General features: G+C 40.0%; 1 protein-coding gene and 1 pseudogene across 2 annotated transcripts; one reads left to right on the forward strand and one right to left on the reverse strand.

Annotated features, from left to right (window-relative positions):
- The window catches only part of LOC109471249, a 15,283-nt pseudogene extending 15,250 nt beyond the window's left edge, over positions 1 to 33 (reverse strand).
- A 2,037-nt stretch (positions 34 to 2,070) lies between these two features.
- On the forward strand, positions 2,071 to 20,814 carry LOC109471260 (complement factor B-like). Of its 2 annotated transcripts, none has more exons than XM_019770544.1 (15): positions 2,071 to 2,337; positions 3,640 to 3,819; positions 5,670 to 5,843; positions 6,434 to 6,687; positions 8,333 to 8,489; positions 9,022 to 9,135; positions 10,138 to 10,350; positions 11,966 to 12,096; positions 13,810 to 13,915; positions 15,378 to 15,569; positions 16,310 to 16,604; positions 17,069 to 17,196; positions 17,485 to 17,544; positions 19,516 to 19,840; positions 20,680 to 20,814. In XM_019770544.1, the coding sequence occupies exons 1-14, from the start codon at positions 2,091 to 2,093 to the stop codon at positions 19,827 to 19,829; spliced, it is 2,565 nt and encodes an 854-aa protein (XP_019626103.1). In that variant the 5' UTR covers positions 2,071 to 2,090; the 3' UTR covers positions 19,830 to 19,840; positions 20,680 to 20,814. The 2 variants fall into 2 exon arrangements, with proteins under 2 accessions (XP_019626103.1, XP_019626102.1); XM_019770543.1 differs by having other exon boundaries at positions 2,073 to 2,337; positions 19,504 to 19,840.
- Positions 20,815 to 21,028: the final 214 nt, after the last annotated feature.

The raw sequence follows: 21,028 nt of genomic DNA on the forward strand, positions 1-21,028 counted from the left end.
CTGTGTCAGAATCAGAACAGCAGTTCACCTCATGCCTAAGGCACCCGACACTCTGCACGGTCTAGCGCACAGTGGAATCTGTCTCGCCATTGGTTGTTTTGAATTTAACGTAAAACGAAGGCTTCTTTCAGTCACAAATAGGCGTCTCGCGAAGGTTGTCCACTGAATGATGCCGCCAGCGAGAGTCTACGTTACGGGCGACTATTTTTACACGACTGGACTATTAAAAGGTTGCTATGTCACAGGTATGGGGTGAATGAAGGTCAACGTATGATCACGAAAGGGCTGCGGATTCGAACTTTAAACATTATACTGACGAGCTGAACCCTCTCCGACTGATTCACCATGAAGCTTTCAATTGATCGCTGCCAGATATTAGCTCTTTTCAAGGTCATTGAGCTTGAAAGTCTTGTTGTTCGAGTTTCGTCAGCAGCTGCAGCAGAAGTGCCACCTGCCGATTTGTTTTCGAAGTACAACACTATTACACGTCTTGTGTTAACGTATAACAATATTATTTAACGTTGCTAATAATGGTCTCATTGTTGTTGTTTTTTTTTTGCAATACAATGGGGATCATGAATTAATGATTTTCGTATTACATTACCACGTTCCTAATGATTCTAAAATGATTTAATTGATGATGGTTACGCTACATCACATAAAAATGCCAATGTCTTCAATACACAGAATCCCTTGTATGGTGATTAGGCCACACCAAGTAATTTTATGTATATCATCCACGCGCGCATTGATTTTGACCTTTAATTTTTTAGAAAAACAACAACAAGAAATTCGAAATCCGCTTCGATGGTAAAATTAGTAACTTAAAGGATCGTGTGTTTCCTAGTAATGGATCGTATGTATTGCGTAAAATTCGTATAAATTCCTTAAAATTCGTATTCATTCTTTGGCGCCCCTGGCCCCTGCCGTTCCAGAACAATCTGTCAGATGTGGGGGCCCAACCTCACGTGACTTCTTCCTGAGCGCAAGAGCTATCTACCATCCAAAACTCGTGACCAGATCATGAGATATCAAAACCGGAAGTTCTTAATTTAGGGGGATTAACAGGTTTCCGACTATTAGGCGCTACAAGGGACGTCGACGTTGTACCCCGCTGGTGCAATGCATCCTGGGAATGGGAAAAGGTGAATGTCCTTGGCACATCTCCATGTGGTGTACAGGCGTCGGTTGTACTTCCTGGTCGCCTGTCATCCACTGATAAAACCTACTTCAGACAAACTAGCGTCACGGCTCGTGGCTTTGGCACATCTCCATGTGCTGAATCAGTGCTAGGCTTACTTCCTTGTCGGTTAGGCCATGTTGATTTGATTATATGCATGACATCCTCTGGGAACCCCAAAACTAATGCGAGCGTAAAGAAAAGGTTTTTAAAAAAGTCGCCTTTATTATAAAATCTATATAGATATGGGGTCATGAATGCTGAGCAAATGAATGAACACAGTGCATATGATAATTAAAAAAATAGACTCTTCATTTTCATTTCTTCACATTTTCTTCCTTTCCTTTGGAATTGATTTTGGCATTCTACGAAAGTTAGTATAGTTTCCAATACGGGATATATTTGTTCATTTTTCAGCTGCTTCGCACGACTTACAGTGCTTCTATAGAAATGGACGAAAACTTTTGTGCTTGCTGACGTCATCCATATTATCATATCAACATGGTCTAAGCCACGGACGTACTAGTTAGGCCACACCGACTTAATTTTATGGATGACATCCTCTGAGGACCCCCAAACTAGTGCGCGCGGACGAATAAAAAAAATCCGGTCAAAAAGAAATGCTACTAAATGCTACAGGAATTGCTGGTATTGTGAATTTCGGCAGTACATAGCGACGTATCCGAAAAGCCGGCGTATGTACTGAGTTCTTGAGTCGTGGAGCTTCGATAGCCTGGGTGCCCCGCTCCGTATTCTTGCAAACCACCATGAACTACCTAGGCCTAGAGCCAGGCCAGGGCCTCGGTGAACGTGATCTTTTTTTTTTTTTTGAGAACAGGCGAAAATCAATGCGCGCACGGATGTCATCCATAAAGTTAAATCGGTGTGGTCTTAGTTCGAGTTTGATTTCATGCTGAAGAGTCGTAACAGAGCAATATGGCACACGGCCAAATTTTCAAGCCTACTGTACAAGATATATCCGATATACAATACTTCTACTTCCTTGTCGCCAGTTGTCCTCAGTTTACACCGAGGTTGTTTCGCGGACAGTACTGCTGCAGTGCCGGCGCGTTCTGACGAGATGCTGACCACGCTTCTGCTCCTCTCCGTACTGGTGGCTTCGTATGGCGGGCCTGGAGCCGGACAGGCTGAACAAGGTAAGCCTTACTTTAAACCTCCGTTATATAACATTAGGACGATACGAAAGGGAAATTTTCTGGTCATTTCTTTACATAATGATAATAAATAACTGTTTTTGGCTGTAAATTAGCAGACTACAATTAGCAAACTACAATTGACAGGCTAAATCAGTGTATGTCCCTGTACAGTTCAATCCATCTGCGTTTGTCTCTTGCTAAGTTTCTAAGATGTTTCAGTAGGTAAGATGTTATGATTGTTTGAGATAAAGTTAACAATCGTCGACAAGGCTACTAAGGAGACCGTCACGTGGTCTTCCTTGCTGGGTTTGAGTTTAGTTTTTTGCTGAACGCGACACTGAGGACCTTTTGTGGGGGTGAGTCCAGCGGCATACGGAGTACGTGTCCGAAGAGGGACCATCTACGTCGACGAATTTCCTTCTGTAGAGGTGGAAATTTCTTAACAATGTAAGAACTGCATTGTAAAAATGCCATTCAGAAAGTGTACCTGCTTAAAATATGACATATTACAAGTGTTTAAAAGCTTGAAACTGTTTAAGATGTTAATTTACATTCTGATGGCACCACAAACTGAGTGACATAATGTCAGAAATGTGAGATAATTGCAAAAATATGTTAAAAAGTGGATTAGTAAATTACCATCACACGAAGGTATTTTTTCAATTAAAACATTTCAATTTTTGGTGCAAAATGTGTTATGCAATGCCGCTTTAAATCAATCATCGTATTTTATAAGTTACATAACGGTAACAATGGGCATTTCATGACGTCAACAGATGAACTTGAACTTGCCACATACAGGGCCAAACAACTTCGACAGTGTCCCGGATGTTGACAACAGTCCTATGCCGTCTGTTGTCAATATTTAGGTATTTTTGTTCTTCAATGTAGGCCAACTTAACCAATCCATAGGTCCTCAGTTTGTTTTTAGCAGGACCATATAGCTTATGCTGCTAGCCTGGGAATATGTGCGGAAGTGTGACCCGGACAACCGGAAATGGTGGCGACGTTCCAACCGAGAAACACGGCGGAACTAGCTGATACTATACAGATAAACACATTTCCCATTCCCAGGGTGCATATGGCGTCAGGGGTTTAAACATCCCATGTTGCATAGCGCCAGGGGGGACGATATACGACATACTGTTGATTTTATACACCTTGTTTTTTTGCATGTTTATGATTAATGATCATTAAGATTTATCTTATTTGTGGAAGGATAACAGGTAACATTTACATGTGCCTGTTGAAGATATACAATGTAAAGGTATACATGCAATTGACAACTGTGATCTATTGCAGACCTTCAGTGTCCAAGTCTAAGATCACCTGAGAACGGAAGGCGAGTGGGCACGAGGACCACCGTCGGATCCACCGTACACTTCTCGTGCTTCAGCGGGTACACCCTGTACGGGTCCCCGCAGAGAACCTGTAGAGAGGACGGTACCTGGAACGGCACGGACACAACCTGTGACGATGAAAGTATGTAAGGTTATGGCACTGGTTCACGGTTAGAGGGCTTAAGGAAGCAATATGTTCAGAATGGAGTCAAAATATTATTGTGGCAATGATGATGTTAATAATGCGACGATGATATACATGTAATATCCTAATTTGTGGTATGCTTGTTTCTTGTAAATTTATCTCCACTCGAAAATAACACTGTTAGTCCTCAGAACTACATACCGTCAGTAAAGAATCTATGGCCTATAAACTTTATTATACACTTTTCTCGATATACACAATATACACTATTATGGTACTCATTTTTACTTGAGTGAAGTGAGGAAAGTTGCCTTTCCCAAGGGCACCACGTCGGGGAATGTAGGTGGAATCGAACCCAGGACCCATGGGTTCTGGGCTGAATGCCCTACCATTACGTACACTACACGACGCTTTTATTACCTTCGCCAAGAATTGGAGAAGGTTATGTTTTCGTGTCCGTGTGTCTGTCTGTGTGTGTGTCTGTGTGTCTGTGTGTCAACAGCATAACTCGAGAAAGCTTAGATGGATTATCTTGATATTTGGTAGGTGGGTAGGTCTTGATGAGAGCTCGAACTGATTAGATTTTGGGCCCCCTGGCGGCTTGTCATGGTACTGCAGCTGAACTTCCGGTTTTGATATCTCATGATCTAGACAAGCTAGGGTGACGAAATTTAGATGACAGGTAGCTCTTGTGCTGGGAAAGAAGTGACGTGAGTTTGGGCCCCCTAGCAGCTTGCTCTGGAACTGCAAGGGGGTTTAAAGGACAAATGTTTAAAGGAGGATAACTCAAGAACCGATTGATGGATCATCATGATTTTTGGTATGTAGGTAGCTTGAGTAATGCTTGACATAATGATATTACAATTATGCAAATATGAATGTAATTTGCATAATTAATGAGGAAATTCTATTAATCAGCTGCATTCCATGATAGGAAGTTCAAGCTTGCGACATATGTTATTAACAACGAGAGAAACACAGGCAGATATCGATTATGCAAATGAAGAATTAATTTGCATAATTAATGAGAAAATGTTATAATTGCATAGTGGTAACTGCCTGGAATTTTATACTTGGGGTGTTTGAAGTTTAGTGAAGGTGAACATAATTTAACATAACTTATTCAAATAAGGACCTCATTTGCATAATATATGAGGAAATGCTATAATGACATTCTTTGTTAAAATAAGACTGTTGGTGGAGATTATGATCAACAGATATAATTCATGCAATTGCGGATCCTATTTGCATAATCAGGGGGATTAATACATTGTATATAAGTTCTTATTCATAAAAGCTAACATCATTTGGCGAAGGTATGAGATCGTGGAACTCTAGTTTAGGTTACTGTAGTACAACTGCCAGTCAGTCTCAAAAGACTATGACCTTAACTGCGCAAAAAAAGGTAAGGCCACACCAATTAACTTGTTGTTTCTCGGATTTTTTCAAGAAAAATATGAAGAGACAGGGCGAAAAAAACAGGTCGGAAATGTTACGATATGAGCCATGAAGTCAACATACCAGGCTGGTTTATAATATTTAAAACAATAGATTTTGAACTTTTAATGAAACAAAGTTGCATTGTTGCATTAAAAAATTTAGCAACTAGGTAAAAAAAGACTTTCTTCAACCGTTGCGGCCAAAATATGTCTTTTATTGAGCATTTTAAAATTTGCAGTTGATTCAGAACCTAAAATCTTTTTTTTTTTTGCAAATCATAAAAAATAGGGCGAATCCGAGAAACAACAAATTAAATTGGTGTGTCCTTAGTACTGACATCATAAAAACATACAGTGCCAGGTAACGTTTTTTTTTTATCTTTCCCGTTTCTCCTGTGGTACCTCTAGGATCCGATTGCCCAGTTCTACCGACACCCGTCAACGGCAGAAAGACTGGGAACGGTTACAATCGTTATGACGTCATCACCTTCCACTGCAACCCTGGGTACGAGATGCTAGGGTCCCGGAAACGGAAGTGCCTGAAGTCCGGAGAATGGTCGGGGGAAAACACGAGATGTTTGGGTAAAAATTTAATTAATTTCATTAATTTCCTAATAGGAATAGGAATGATTCTTAGGGTTGGAATTTTTAAACTTCTGAGTAAAGACTATTGTTGATTGGGAAGCCTTAGATATTTACTCTAATGACGATAATAGTTTATCGTAGTTTATATGACATTTTGTTATATTAAGACGATAGAGAGATTAATTTTTCTGAATTCTTTACAAAGTAAATTGAATCAACCATATTCTATTGTGTCATTTACGGTAGTGTAGGTGCCAAAATATGACGCCTTACAAGTGTTTGAAAACAGCCATGTTTGTTTACATTCTGGTTATTTGTGGTGGCACCAAAAACTGTGTGAACCTTGCGCGGGCTGTTTATGCGCCAATCATAAATGTCAGAAATGTGAGATAATCGCAAAAATATATTGAAAAGTGGAAGTAGATTACAATCACACGACTATATTTTTTGGTGTGATTACAATCACACGAAGATATTTTTTAATTGAATCGTTAAAATTTTTGGTTCAAAATGTTTTATATCGCTTTAAATCAATTATCATAGTTAATAAGTTACACACAAGATGAACTTGAACTTTCTACATACAGGGCGAAACGATTTCGACAGTGTCCCGGATGTTGCTGCAAACTTCGGCATGGGATTGGACGCCCTCGCGCATGCGTCCTGCTCCAGCCAGGTGGATACAAACAACCGGGACCAGTGCAGGGGATCCAGAGCGAGGTTCCTCAACACCAACAACCCGCACGGACTGGATCTCTACTTTGTCTTCGACGCGTCAGGAAGTGTCGGCTATCACCATTACAACGCCTCCGTTAATTTCGCAAAAGCTCTTATTCAGAAGGTGAGGATAATGCCCAAACATTTTTTTTTATGTTTACCGAAGGAAAACATATTGTTTTTACTCAGTTTCTTCCTCCTTTTCTGTTCCAAACACTAACCTCTGACCTGGCCAATGACATGATTTGTTGACGTCTGTCACCATGGTGACTGGTGTTGGGTTATATAATGTTGCAATTTCATGGTCTGCTCTGCTCATGTCACCATTTACTCCTAGTACATGTAATGTTATGTGCTTGAGTAAAAATTAGCAGGGAAGACAATGTCCGAAGGTTCGAAGGTAAACATTATGCATTTGCTTTGCAAATGTTACTTCTCTAGTTTTAAATTTACTTCAACTTTTATCTCAAAATTAGGGTCATACGAACCACTCACATGTTTTGGGTTACATCAAGGGACTGTAAAGATAGATATTTGTTTACCTTTGATTGGACTTTTTAAAGGTTGTATCCACTTGGGAAGCATTCAAAGGTATGCTTGTTCCATAGTGATGTAGTTCTAGGAAAGAAGCTCTAAGCGTGGAACTTCCTCCTAAAAGATGGAGTATATGGAGTAAGAAAGGGTGATTTGCTTTCGTACAAAACGTGTCCTGGCCAAAAGTGGGTGTTGGTAAAATAAAACCGTTCAGAAATTGAATAAGCTTTTGGTGCAACCAAAGAAAACAGTGCGAAAACTTCACGACTGATGCATCCTCGTCAGAATAACTGACCCATTATATAAAGCACGTGACTTCATGGACACGTGACTCTGGCAATGGGTCAAAGGTGACTAGAAGCCTTTACCCCCCCCCCCCCGTTGAGTTTAGGTCAAAGTTGCGTGATATGTCTATGTAGTGCTTATTTTTGTACGTTTGTGTATGATATATTTAAACTCTATCCACGATTCTTGCATGTTTTAGTCTATGCCGAGAACCTATATATATTTATATATATAGCAACCGAAGTCTTTCAGAGACAGTCTACTAGCTTCAGGGGCTTTCTATATCAAACAAAGGAACTCACCACCACAAAACAGACTGAAATATGACTGTATTCAAATTTATTCTTAACAGATGTTCCATGTTATTTGCAATTAATTTGTTTTCGTGCTGAATTTGTATGTATGTATGTAAGTAACTTTTCTTTTATGAAAGACCGTTATTGTACGTTTGTGCTCTAACAAGCTAAGTACAGGTCATGGATAGACAAGGAAAAGGATACAGCAATGATACTTAAACTATACATACTAATGTGATCTACTATTTACATTGTTCGACTTCTTCTCGCTTCTTGACACAGTTATAGATGTAGGAGCATATAGAACTAGTGATACATGGTTTGTCAAGTTTCATAAGAACTATGAATTTTTTTGATTCATTTAAATGTCCAAAGTTGGGGAACTTATCTATTATATAAGCATATAGGAAATCTCTCTCATTACTATATAACGTACAATCAACTACGAAATGAAACTCATTCTCAATCTTATCTAAATCGCAAAATTGGCAAATCCTTTGCTCTAGAGGAATGCGGTTGTGTCTGCCTTTTTCTATGTGGAGTTTGTGTACCCAGGGACTTCTATAACCGGCCATTGTCCTGAGTGTGATCTACTGGTAACATAAAAAAAAGAAATGAATAAAAACAGCATCTATTTCCTTTTAAACACTGTAGGTTGGAGTATCTGCTCTTCCTGGCGGAACCCGGGTTGGAGCCATCGCGTTCGCCTCCCAGACAAAGGTGTTATTCCGCACACAGGAGGCCCTGTCCGTCCGGGATGCACTGGGACACCTAGACAACACCAAATGGTCTGACCTATCCGAGGAGATAAGTATGTTATTAGGGTTCAAAACACTTCATTATCGATTGATTGATTGGATTATTAATTAATTAATTGAATTATTGATTGATTGTTTGATTGATGTATCCTTTCCAACAGACACTGGTTCGAATTGATTGATTGAATTATTGTTTGATTGATTGATTGACTGATTGATTGATTGATCGATGTACCCTTTCCGACAGACACTGACTCGAATTGATTGATTGATTGGTTGATTAACTGATTGATTGATTGATTGATGTATCCTTTCCGACAGAAACTGGCTCGAATTGATTGATTGATTGATTGATTGATTGATTGATTGATTTTATTGATCGGTCGGTCGATTGATTGATTGATTAATGTACCCTTTCCGACAGACACTGGCTCGAATTGATTGATTGATTGATCGGTTAATTTATTTATTTATTTATTTATTTATTTATTTATTTATTTATTTATTTATTTATTTATTTATTTATTTATTTATTTATTTATTGATTGATTGATTGATTGATTGATTGGTTATCATTTCCGACAGACACTGGCTCGAACACAAGGCAGGGTCTGACGTTTCTGAGGAACATGATCATCGCCAACAAACAAGCTTCTCCTGAACGGAAGGCCAAACAGGCGGTTATACTCATCACCGACGGTGAGTGATATATACTTTAAGGTTAATAACAAGGCTTTATCACACTATATTCACCGAGAAAGGGCGGGCCATTAACGCTATTATCATGTAGCCTATCAAAACTTACACAGTAAAGAGTGACACATTCCTGTATTTCACATACAAACTTAAACTATATAACAAACCGTTACAGTCACTCCACTATCTTCCCGTCTGCTGGCCACTGTTCCTGTGCATCTTTCCCCGATTCCAAGGACCCATATATCGAGTCTGGCCTGCCCAGGGCGGCCAAAAGTAGGGTTGTTCACTGTTGTCAGCTGTTGTCAGAGTTTGAGCTGGTCAACCCCCTGTTTTCTTTCTATATTTGGGAACAAACCATTGTGACTCCCTGGTCCAGAAGAAGTTTTGAGATTGAAAAGTACTTTCATTGTGACTTGCTTTAGTGTATTTTACCATGGGCTTCTATATGTGCAAAGGTAATTGTACTGTCTGCCACAAAGAGAGGTTTCTCAGATTTTAGGGCATCTCGCTGAGTCTCGCGAGATTAGAGCTCGTCTCGCAGATTCTCGTGAGATCACTGATTATACGTGTTGGGTTCGGCAAAGGTCACTTATATGTACTGACCCAAAGGCCTCATTTTGAATTAGCACCGTAAACCATGCCAACTATAGACATTTAGTCATTTTCTCAATATAGTATGTTGATCAATATTGTTATTTTTCTGGCGGATGAGTAGAACTATGTGATTGCGGGAATCTGAGTGTTGATATATGAGATGTACAGTAGAGGTGACCCTTTGAGTAATAGATATACAGTAGCAAAATCAAATAAATTGTTTTTTTATATATAACTATAATATTATTTAAGAAACAATACAAGGACAAGGACAAAGTGGGGCTTCACGAAAGCTATACATATATTTTAACAGCCCGATAACTTGTTAATACCAGTGTCTAAAAAGTCATAACTTTATGAATGTTGGAAATTGTGTGAAACGGAAATTATATGTCTACGATGTTTCAGGGGTTCACAACATGGGCGGCGACCCTTCGGTAGAGGCGGAGAAGTTAAGGGAAGAAGAGGACGTCGAAATGTTCTGCATCGGTGTCGGGAAGGACATCGTCAAATCCCAGCTCCAGAATATCGCCTCTGATCCTCCAAGAGAGCATTTCTTCGTCTTAAAGGACTACTTAACGTTGGAGTGGCTCATATCAAACATGACTAACAACAAAATCGGTAACTATGCACACAGTATCTCATCTACTGTTAGTAGATTATTGTAAAGAACAGTTATATATCTTGTCCAAGTATTCTGCATTGGCGTTTAAATGCTGAAAAGCTACCCTTTACTATAGGCCATAGTATGTATTCAATACAATATCATTCCAGTTTGATATTTGATGTTGTCATGAAAGTTCATGTGTGTTGATAGTTAGGAGTAAAACTTTTGATCCGACACAAGGGATAGTTCTCACCTAGAGCTTTCAACAAGTCACTCTGGTCTTCTTCAGTAGACTGACCCAGTGAGACTTGTCACAGACTTGACTTACCAGATACCTTTGACCAAGTGTTGACGTCACACTTAAGAGAAGCAACGTGAGCAGTCTCATTGAGTCAGTGTATTGAAAAAGACCAATGTGTGACTGGTTAAAGGATCTATGTGAGAACAATGCCCTTTGTTGTTTTTATTATGGGTTCACCACACCACGAAGTGGTGGTGAACCCATATTGCTTTTTCTGATGTTTCTCCTTCTCCTCCTCCTGCCAATTTTTAAATGGATTCAGCTTCTTCATTTTAGGGCCTAAGGTCCTGAAATTTGGTATGGAGGTACAGTGGGCAAATACCCCTAGGTGTTTTTTAAATTTTTGTGATACAGGCTTTTAGAAAGGTTTTATTTGAGTTTTTTGGCTGTGTTATAGCAAATGTATTACTGTGTTAGTGTGCCGTGTTTACCACGTCTGGGCATGAGTCATCACAATGGAATGCAGGGCATTAACCAATAGGCATGCAGCTTTCCTCTATACTTCTTGCTGATTGGCTGTTGGGATTTAACTTGATTAACACCTGCACAGAGCATTTCCACCTGCACAGAGCATTTCTTGATGATTGGCTGTTGGGATTTAACTTGATTAACACCTGCACAGAGCATTTCCATACTGACAGTATGTCTTTATTCAAGTGTTTTGGTAGGTATTTCAAGCTTTTCTGCTCCAGCATTGGAATGCGGGGCATGAACGTTTTTTTTTTATTTTGAAAATCAACAGTTTGCATTATGCAATTAAAAATCCTAACCAATAAAGTAGGGAATAGCTATCCAACTGTTGTTTTAGTTGTATGTTACTTCATATTATAGTTATATCAATGTAAATCATTGGTTTCCCTTGTGTTTCTCATTCTTTCCCTGTCATGTCGTAAAATGTGGTGAACCCATCGCTGTATTTGCTCCAAAGCAAATATTGGCCTTTTTAGTTCCAACATGAAATAACAACGCGCAGTGACGGCCCATGTCTCAAAATTTTCAACGCTATCAACAAAGAGGATAATCAAATACTCATTTTAAGTAAGTGAGGAAATTCATGTAAAGAGCCTTTGCCAATGGCTCAAGATGCCATAGCAGGGTTCGAACCCGGAACCTCTCGCCTCCGAGGCGATCACTCTAACACTACGCCACACGACCTCGCTGTGTGGGATCAAAAGTTTTAACTTTAAGAAATATTTTGATGTTTCAAAAAGCAGTTACTCAAGCAACTGGGTATGATTTTGGTTGCTTGAGTAACTGCTTTCTGGCGTATCTTATTACCTGGATGTCTAACCTTCACTGAAATATTTGACGTTTGTTTACTTGTGCAGATTATTCACTGTGCGGTGTATCAGGACGAACAACTCCCCCGATCCAAGGTAAAATCATCGGCGGGGTGACCGCCCAGCCTGGAGCCTGGCCATGGCAAGCCGCCATCTTTGTTGGCAGAAGCGTTCGGAAGGTCAGCAAAATAATCATCACATCATGAAATTAAGGCCATAGCGTCTTAATTTTATGGATGACATCCTCTGAAGACCCCAAAAACTAGTGCGCGCGGGCGAATAAAAAAAAAAATTCCGGCCAAAAATAAAAATGTTACTGAACCACAGGAATACGCATTACAAAGCTTTGTACATTTTGCACATTTTGTACATTTGTGCTCTTAACAAGCTAACTACAGGTCATGAATAGACAAGGAGAAAGATACAGCAATTGCACTTAAACTATACATACTAATGCGATCTACTATTTACTATGTTCAACTTCTTCTCGCTTCTTGACGCAGTTAAATATGTACGAGCATATAGAACTAATAATACATGATTTGTCAAGTTTCATAAGAAATCTGAATTTTTCTACTTCATTTAAATGTCCAAAGCTGATATTGTGAAATTGCGTCAGTACATAGCGACATATACGACAAGCCGGCACATGCTGGATTTCTATGGACTTTGAATCGGCACTGTATGCCGATGCACTGTATGTGCTGAGATACAGTTGTTTAGCTTTGGTATCCTGGGTGCCGTTTTCCAGAGTTAATGCCGGTTCCGTATTGTCGCTAACTACCATGGACTACCCAGGCCCAGAGCCAGGCCAGAGCCTCGGAGGACGTGATCTCTTTGTGTGTGTGTGTGTGTGTGTGTGTGTGTGTGTGTGTGGACAGGCGAAAATTAATGCGCGCACGGATGTCATCCATAAAATGAAGTCGGTGTGGCCTTATTGACACAAAAAAGTACAGCGACTTTCGTGAGGTCTTAAACTATACCTAGACATACAGACAGATTCCTTGGTACAGCAACCTACGTACAAAACAATAGATATGTCAAGTTAAACTAGCTGTTTTAAGGTAAAAACATTCTTTGATATCTTTACCTATTTCATTACAGTAAGGGTTATTACCTTCTAAAATTAAACTAAATTTATCTATAGCATGAATTGTAACAAATTCCTTTGACCAAGCAGAAAGAAGGTTAAACAGCTTTGTGCGTTTATCATCGTACAATCCTGTTAAAATGTTCGTCTTTAATCTCATTAGGACAGAATGGACAAAACCTCTTATATATATCTTCCTAGATCTACATTTAATTAATGACTACAAAATGACTGAAAACATAACAGCATATTTTGTACACTATAATTTTATTCCTACTTGACGTCAAGTACTTGAAAGTTTCCTGCTTTGACATTTTCTTACATATCTGGTCTATTTTTAAGCCTTACGGCCACACCAATTTAATTTCTTGGTTAACGGATTTATCTAGGAAAATAATGGAACGGGCGGGCAAAAAAATAAAAAAAAAACAGGCCTAGGCATCCTATTATGGCCCAAAAAGGTACGATAGGAGCCATGAAGTCAACACACCAGGCTAGTTTAAAAAATGAATGTTGAACTTTTACTTATACCACTGCATTGAAAGATGGAATAACTGTAACGACTAGGAAGAAAAGGACTGTTTTCAACTGTTCGGGGCAAAATGCATGTATGAGCATTTTGCAGTTGATTCTTTTTTTTTTTGCAAATCAGAAAAAAAGTGAAGCGGGTGAATTCGTTCACCAAGAAATTAAATTGGTGTGGCCTAAGTAGCGCTTGGCGTTAATGTTTATATTCGGTACAATCAAGTTAAGATTTTGCTGTCATCATTTCTTAGCCATGAGTATGTCGTCTATGTTTCAGAGTAAGTTCCACTGTGGAGGAGTGTTGGTGGACAGGGAGTGGGTGATGTCAGCGGCGCACTGTTTCCCACCTGACAGAAACATCACGGAGTTCAGGATATATCTGGGTCAGTTTGTCACATATCATGATTGTTACCTTCGCCAAGAAGGTTATGTTTTCAGTAGTGTTTGTGTGTGTGTGTGTGTGTGTGTGTGTGTGTGGTTTAGCAAGATAACTCAAGAAGCAGTGGATGGATTGGAATGAAACTTGGTAGGTGGGTAGGTCTTCATGAGACCTAGATATGATTAGATTTTGGGCCCCCTGGCGGCTTTCCTAGGTACTGCAGCAGAACTTCCGGTTTTGATATCTCATGATCTGGACATGCTAGGGTCACGAATTTTGGATGGCAGATAGCTCTTGGGATAGAGAAGAAGTGACATGAGTTTGGGTCCCCTAGCGCCTTGTTCTGGAACTGCAGGAGCATTTGTTGAAAAAAAATCGAAGGACGATAACTCAAGAACCGGTTGACGTATTGTCGTGATTTTTGGTATGTAGGTAGTTGAAGTGATGCTTGACATAATCAGATGGCAATTATGCAAATCAGGACTTAATTTGCATAATTAATGAGGAAATTCTATAAATCTGCTTTGTTCAATAATAGAACTATGAAACACTTGTGACATCTACTTGAGAACGAGAAAAACATCTGAGGATATAGATTATGTAAATGGGGGCCTAATTTGCATAATTAATGGCAAATTCTTATAATTCCATAGTTGTAACTGCTGCACCCCAAATTTCATACTTGCCACATTTGGAAGTTAAGTGAAGGTGAACATCAATAAACATAATTTATTCAAATCATGACCTCATTTGCATAATTTATGAGGAAGTGCTATAATAGCCTTTTTTGTTATGATAAGGCAGTCATTGGATGGAGAATATGATCAACTGATATAATCCATGCAAATGAGGCTCTTATTTACAAAATCAATGATTAAAATTGTATAATTCGTCACCCGCAAGGGTTAACATCATTTGGCGAAGGTATGAGATCGCGGAACTCTTGTTATTTATGTTATGAAGCGTGAATTGATAATATCAAAATAATAGGGTTTCAATGATGTTTATATTCTTAACACTTTTTAATTTTTTAAAACTCTGTTGACAGAAATACAAATATACATACAGCATAGTACATAAAGAAATATTGTACAAATATAGAGATAGATAAACTTAATATAAACTACTCTACACAATGTACTCTGTACAATGAAATTAAGATTTTTTTGTCTTGAATCTAGCCTTACAGAAGTGCAGTGAATCCTCAATGCTCATTTTCTACAAATAGAACTTAATATCGGGGACGTAAAAGTACAGTTTATCTGACATATCACTAGTGCCACACATTATTTCATGTGGGTCTATCTTAATTCCTGTAACATTTTTCAGACAATTAAAAATATTCTGCCCAAATCCGTTTTGCATTCTCGCAATGATAAAACGCCACAGAATACTTTGTTCTGTATTACAGTGTTGGAATACTTTTAACAGGAAGGAACTAAAATGGAATTTTTTTTTCTCCTCAGGGTTGTTAGCACGTAGTGAGAAAGACCTTGGCAACGAAGTACAGGACTTCGGACTCCGCGAGCTTCACGTCCACCCCGGGTACGACCACGAGCGGCTGGACTTTGACTACGACATCGCCATGATCCGACTGTCCCGTCACGTGACGCTGGGACCTTACGTCAGGACGGCGTGCCTGCCTGGAGACATCAAAGGTACCGCCGTTACTAATTTCCGTCTCGTAATTAAACGGTCGTCGCCTTTTGAAAGGGTCGATGCCATATCGTAGTTCTGTATTTTGTTAAGATAAATTGTTTTATGGGTGCTTTTTTTTACCTGAAATAAAGAATAAAGAAAGAGAAAGAAAGAAGAACGGCTAACTTAAAGAGTATCGGCACGATCCTTCGAATTGATGTTTTGTAGTGTAGAGTGTTAGCTATAGAGTATAGTTTAGGGGTTTAGAGTTACGCTTTTTGACCTGGGTTCGAATCTGAGCTTGTGCTTTTCTTTTTTTCACTACTAATACCTTTGATATTTTTCATGATCCTCGCTTACATTTGCAATTCCAATTGTTTTATGGTATATATTATGTTTCATCCATTTTTGGACCACAAAAAAGTTATGATACGCTTGAATAGGTCATCCACCAGTCAGCGATATGACATCTAAAGGCGCCGACCGTTCTGAAAGGCGATCGCGACGAGCCGGAAATTAGGTTAACACTCACTATGGGGAAAATCTTGCAAAGACTAAAAAGCTTCAGATAAAGAAGCACGTGGAAAAATCTACCATCAAAAGTATAACATTTAAGAGTAATGAACAGTTTGAAATCTAGTCGTAATGATGGCAAAGACATGAGAATTAGCTGGTAACAGTGCTCTCCATGACTCTCGAGACAATTAAATTCACGTTGTTTCTTAATTCAATGCAAGGCCTTTATTGTTTTTTTTTTAAGATGAAGAATTTAGACGGGAGAGTGCTGGTTACGTCACCGGTTGGGGCGTGACCTCGTCAATGTCATGGAGGCACGCCAAGGTCCTCCAGCAGGTCAGGCTGCGCATGCCCGTGCGCAGCGATGGCGAGTGCCTGCGCGAAATCAGGGACAACAGTAAATCCGGACAGGCGCTGTCGTACACGGACAGGATGTTCTGTGCGGGACACCGGAGCCGGGACCGGGGAGGACCCCGGGACGCCTGCCGAGGGGACTCCGGGGGACCCTTCGTCGTCAAGCACGTTAAGAAGGAGGACAGGTAATGTCCATTTATTCTTTTCTATCAATTTATTTTTTTAAATATTTTTATTTTCATGGCGTCTTTGAGATTGTGCTTGATTTTCGTCGAGTAATTCTTCACACAAACAAAAGGCATAGAGATGGAACCAATTCAAGTTAAAGCCACCCAAGGATGCAAAATAAATGGATTTTCAAATTATTTGTTCAGCAATTCTTTTAATGTACTAAGTTGAATCTATCTTATCCCATATTACACTGATACAGAAGCTATGTCTCGGACGCCCCCCCCCCAAAAAAAAAAATAAGGAGACGCCTCACGAAGCTTGTTTATTTGCTTTTTTTAAACGCTTCAAGTACTGCCATGAAATGATGCCGAAAATGTTCTAACATGTTATTTTTAATGCATCTCCCAAAATAGGCCTTCTGGGCCTGCACTAGTGACCTTTGTCCTACTAAATGTTGGTTGTTTGTTCCCTCTGTAAGGTCTGAGAGATGGGTTCTGGCCGGGCTCGTGAGTTGGGGCGTGTCTCCGGTCTGTGACGGCAGAGGGTACGGGTTCTACACTAACGTCACCAGCCTCATGGCGTGGGTCAGGGGTGTTCTTCCAACAGGTGAGATATAAGTTTCCACTGCTCCAGTAGTCAGTTTTCACTGTTTTCTATTCTTTCTGTGATCCCTCCTCAATGCATAAAATCACATTTCAATTGTGTATATTCATGTGTAATTGTAGGTAGTGTTATATTTTTCATTTATTTTTTTTTTATTTTAATGTCGATGCCGATTATGTAGTTTTTATTAACTTGTGTGCTTCGCCATCGCTGCCTGTGTATTTCTTCCCATGCGCTTTTTTAGATATAAAAAAAATGCTAACCTTACCGCAACTACTATTTGTTGTACAGAATCAACGACAGCTGCACCCGTATCAGCCGATTCGTCAACATTCCCTACAGTTCCAACAGGTGAGGTAACTTTCCATTGGTCTATAGATTGGCATTATAACAGGTGCACGAGTGAAGCCTCTGTCACACTCACACAAAGCACCCCCTATAAGGCCACACCAAGTAAATTTTATGGATGACGTCCTTTGGAGACCCTAAATCTAATGCGAGAGGGCAAAAAACAAGAAGGGGCCTAAAAAACAAGATGCCTAGATAAGAAATATTGCACTGCTGACAGGACTGTCCTGTCTGTTAATAGTTCCAAAAACGGCACTGTTTTGGAGCTATTGACAGGATTTTTTTCAGTGCCATTTTTTTTTAAATTTTTGTTTCAATTTTTTAACCAGGCACAGGCTTTCGGCGTTACGGGTTTCACATCAATCTGACGATTTGCGGCACTGTCGTGACTCTTTGGTCATAGTTACAGGAAGCGGAATTTCTTGTTTTTTTTTCTAGGAACAGGCCAAAATCAATGCGCGCGCGGACGTCATCCATGAAATTTACTTGGTGTGGCCTAAGAGTTATGGTTACCAGACCTATTTTAGCCCCTCTTTATCGTCTTCTGAAAGTCTGGTAACCAGGCTAGGAGAGTTAGCGGAACTCGGAGCGCTGCCTCAGAACTCCCCCGCCCGATCACGCAAATGAGACTTCAGCCTCTAGGCCCTGTCAAACATTCACGAATTTGTAAATTCACGAATTTCCAGAACACTAATTCAGGCCTCGAAATCAACTTTTCTTCCTATTGTCCCAGCACTGTCCCAAAAATATATTTCAATTGTCCCTAAGTGAGGATGAACTGTCTCAATATGCTTTTCGAGAAGTATTGTATGGCTTCAACTTGAAGTCAACTTTATTTTTCTTACATTCTGACTCCCAGGCCGCACTATAATTGCAGAGTAGACAGGAAATTTAGGGGGGGGGGGTTGTATTTCCGTAGCCAAAAGCCGGGACGTGTGCCTACTAAACAAAAGAAGGGCTGACATTCTGATGTTGATTATTGTTATGTTGTCCCAAATATGTCCCAAAGTGCCTTTTTACCTGTCCCGGCCTAAATTCTAGTGGTCAGTGGCCATAGGGACACTGTTAATTTCGAGCCCTGTAATTGAACGCCCACAACCATGGTTAGGAGTAGGTCAGCGCAAAGTCGTCTGTGTCGGCTGGTGTTCGGTAAATTCGGCCACTACTGGTATTCGGCTGTATCAAATAAATGTTTCAAAATGTTTACAACATTTGGGGGGGTCGGTCGGGAGGTTCCATCAGTGGTTGTATATTGTTGAGATCATTGTTCAGCTGTGGTCAGCAGAACTCAAGACTCAAGACTCAAGAATTATGTATTGATCAATAGCAGTAAACTTGATACAAGTCACTGAATTGCAAATCAATGTACATTTCATTATTTTAAAATCGAGAGTTTATAGCATTGCATATTAATCATTAGGAGGTTAAAATACAAAGTCATTAGGAAGTTAAAATATAGTATCATTAGAAAGACTACATAGACCACAATGATTACACATAATAAAACCACACCACAACAGTTAAAAATTACGAGCAGAAGAACGATTAAAAGGTAGGCCCATGTGATACAAATATTTCAAATATTCCTAATAACTGGATGGTCTGTTAACAATTGTTTCTAAATTTCATGGTGATAAGTAAGGACGCTAAGGTAGCAGTAATTAGTGTCCGTCAATTGTTCAGCAGATGGCACATGTAGGGGATCGGTGAGTTTCTATACCGAGTGGTGCGACAGTACGGGGTGTCCAGTTTGTGCGAGTTATGAGTCCTAGACTCAAGACTCAAGAACACCAGTCATACATTCGGGATTAAGTCAGCAACGTTCGGGAACGTGTGCAGGTGTCAAATTTGACTCAAATATATAACTCGAATCCGATCATACTGCTCCCGAACGTTAACCGAGTTGGGATCGAATTCGGAAGAAGGTTGTTTCATAGTGTGTTTTTCTCATTCGTTCTTTAGACTTAACAACAGCTTCCTACGAACCAGTCAAGTCGTCCACACCCCAGAAAGATGTAACAACAACAACAACGACAACAACAACGACAACAGCAACAACAAACCTCCGCCCCACTAACCCCCCCAACCACAGCGGAGCCCCGGGGACAGGCGAGCTGACATCACGGACTGCGGGGTCGTACCGAAGAGGCTGGGCGGCCGTACGCGTGGTCTGCGGTTCCCAGCGGGGCTTGTGCCGGTGGGAGGGAGGGACAGACCCCGCCCACGCATCTACGGCGGCACGGACTCGAAAAAAGGAGCCTGGCCGTGGCAAACAGCTCTGTTTCTGAAGACAGAACAGGTATGGACCCAGTAGGGCACAGCCTATTTTTGGAAGCTTCCATTGAAAATGTATGATGAGCTATCAGAAAAAAAGCTGCTAAAACCCACCTACTTGAGTGCTCAGCTATTCAAAACTCACACTGACAGGGACGTAACGATTCATAAAACATATACTGATCATTTAACACTCAAGCACCCGAACTTTTTTGTGACAAAAATGACCGAACGGGGTCCAAATGGACCCCATTTGGTTTCTTTTAAATTTACATTCCTTTTTGCATTCTTTCAGTGATCTTTGCACATATATTGGTTAAACATAGTAAGAGGTATATTTTGACATGATTAAGCGTTAAAAAAATTCCAACTCATTATCATAATTTATGCAAAAATAGGATGAGGCCTGCAGGCATGAACATGGGGTTGACCTTTGACCTCATATGATTGTCAAATTGTCAAACCTCTGAAAACCTGATGACCTGATTCCTGAGGTTGAGGTTACTTGGCAAACTGCATAATATTAAAGCAATGATCGATGCTTCCTTGAAGACATATTGAGGACATCCGAACAATTTCGTGTGAAGGAAAGTAAAAATATGGCTGGGGTCCGTTTGGACGGTCTTACATCAGACTTTCCGTTGTAATTTTTACAAATTTGTGCCGATCTTCAAAAGAAAATTAGGAAAACTCGAAGAAGAGGTTTTTTTGACAAAGTCACGGGAGGAATTTTTTTCGAATCAAAAATTTTCAATTAGCACATAAAAATATACACCTGGGGTCTAAATGGACCCCGTCCGGGTGTTTGAGGGTTAAAGCGGTTGTGTACATCTTACTACATCCGTTCCTCCCTTCTATTCACAGGGAAACAACAAGTATTTCTGTGGCGCCTCCCTACTGAAGGCACGATGGGTCGTTACCGCCGCGCACTGCATCACGGGAGAAGTATATCGCCAAGGCAACATTGACACCGACATTGTTGTAGGATTAGGTACATGTATATGTTTTCAAAAGTTGGTCTAGGATTTGCTTTTATTGCTATTAAACGTGTGAAAATACTGCAGGTACTTGTCTAATTATACTCTGTTCATTCAATAATATTTATCTTCGCCAGGTTATGTTTTTTGTCTTGCGTTCATCTCTCTCTCTCTCTCTCTCACTCACTCTTTCTCTTTCTTTCTTTCTTTCTCTCTCTTTCTCTCTCTCTCTCTCT

This window comes from Branchiostoma belcheri, unplaced genomic scaffold, assembly GCF_001625305.1.
Source record: "Branchiostoma belcheri isolate BF01 breed outbred unplaced genomic scaffold, Haploidv18h27 scaffold243, whole genome shotgun sequence".
NCBI lineage: Eukaryota > Metazoa > Chordata > Leptocardii > Amphioxiformes > Branchiostomatidae > Branchiostoma > Branchiostoma belcheri.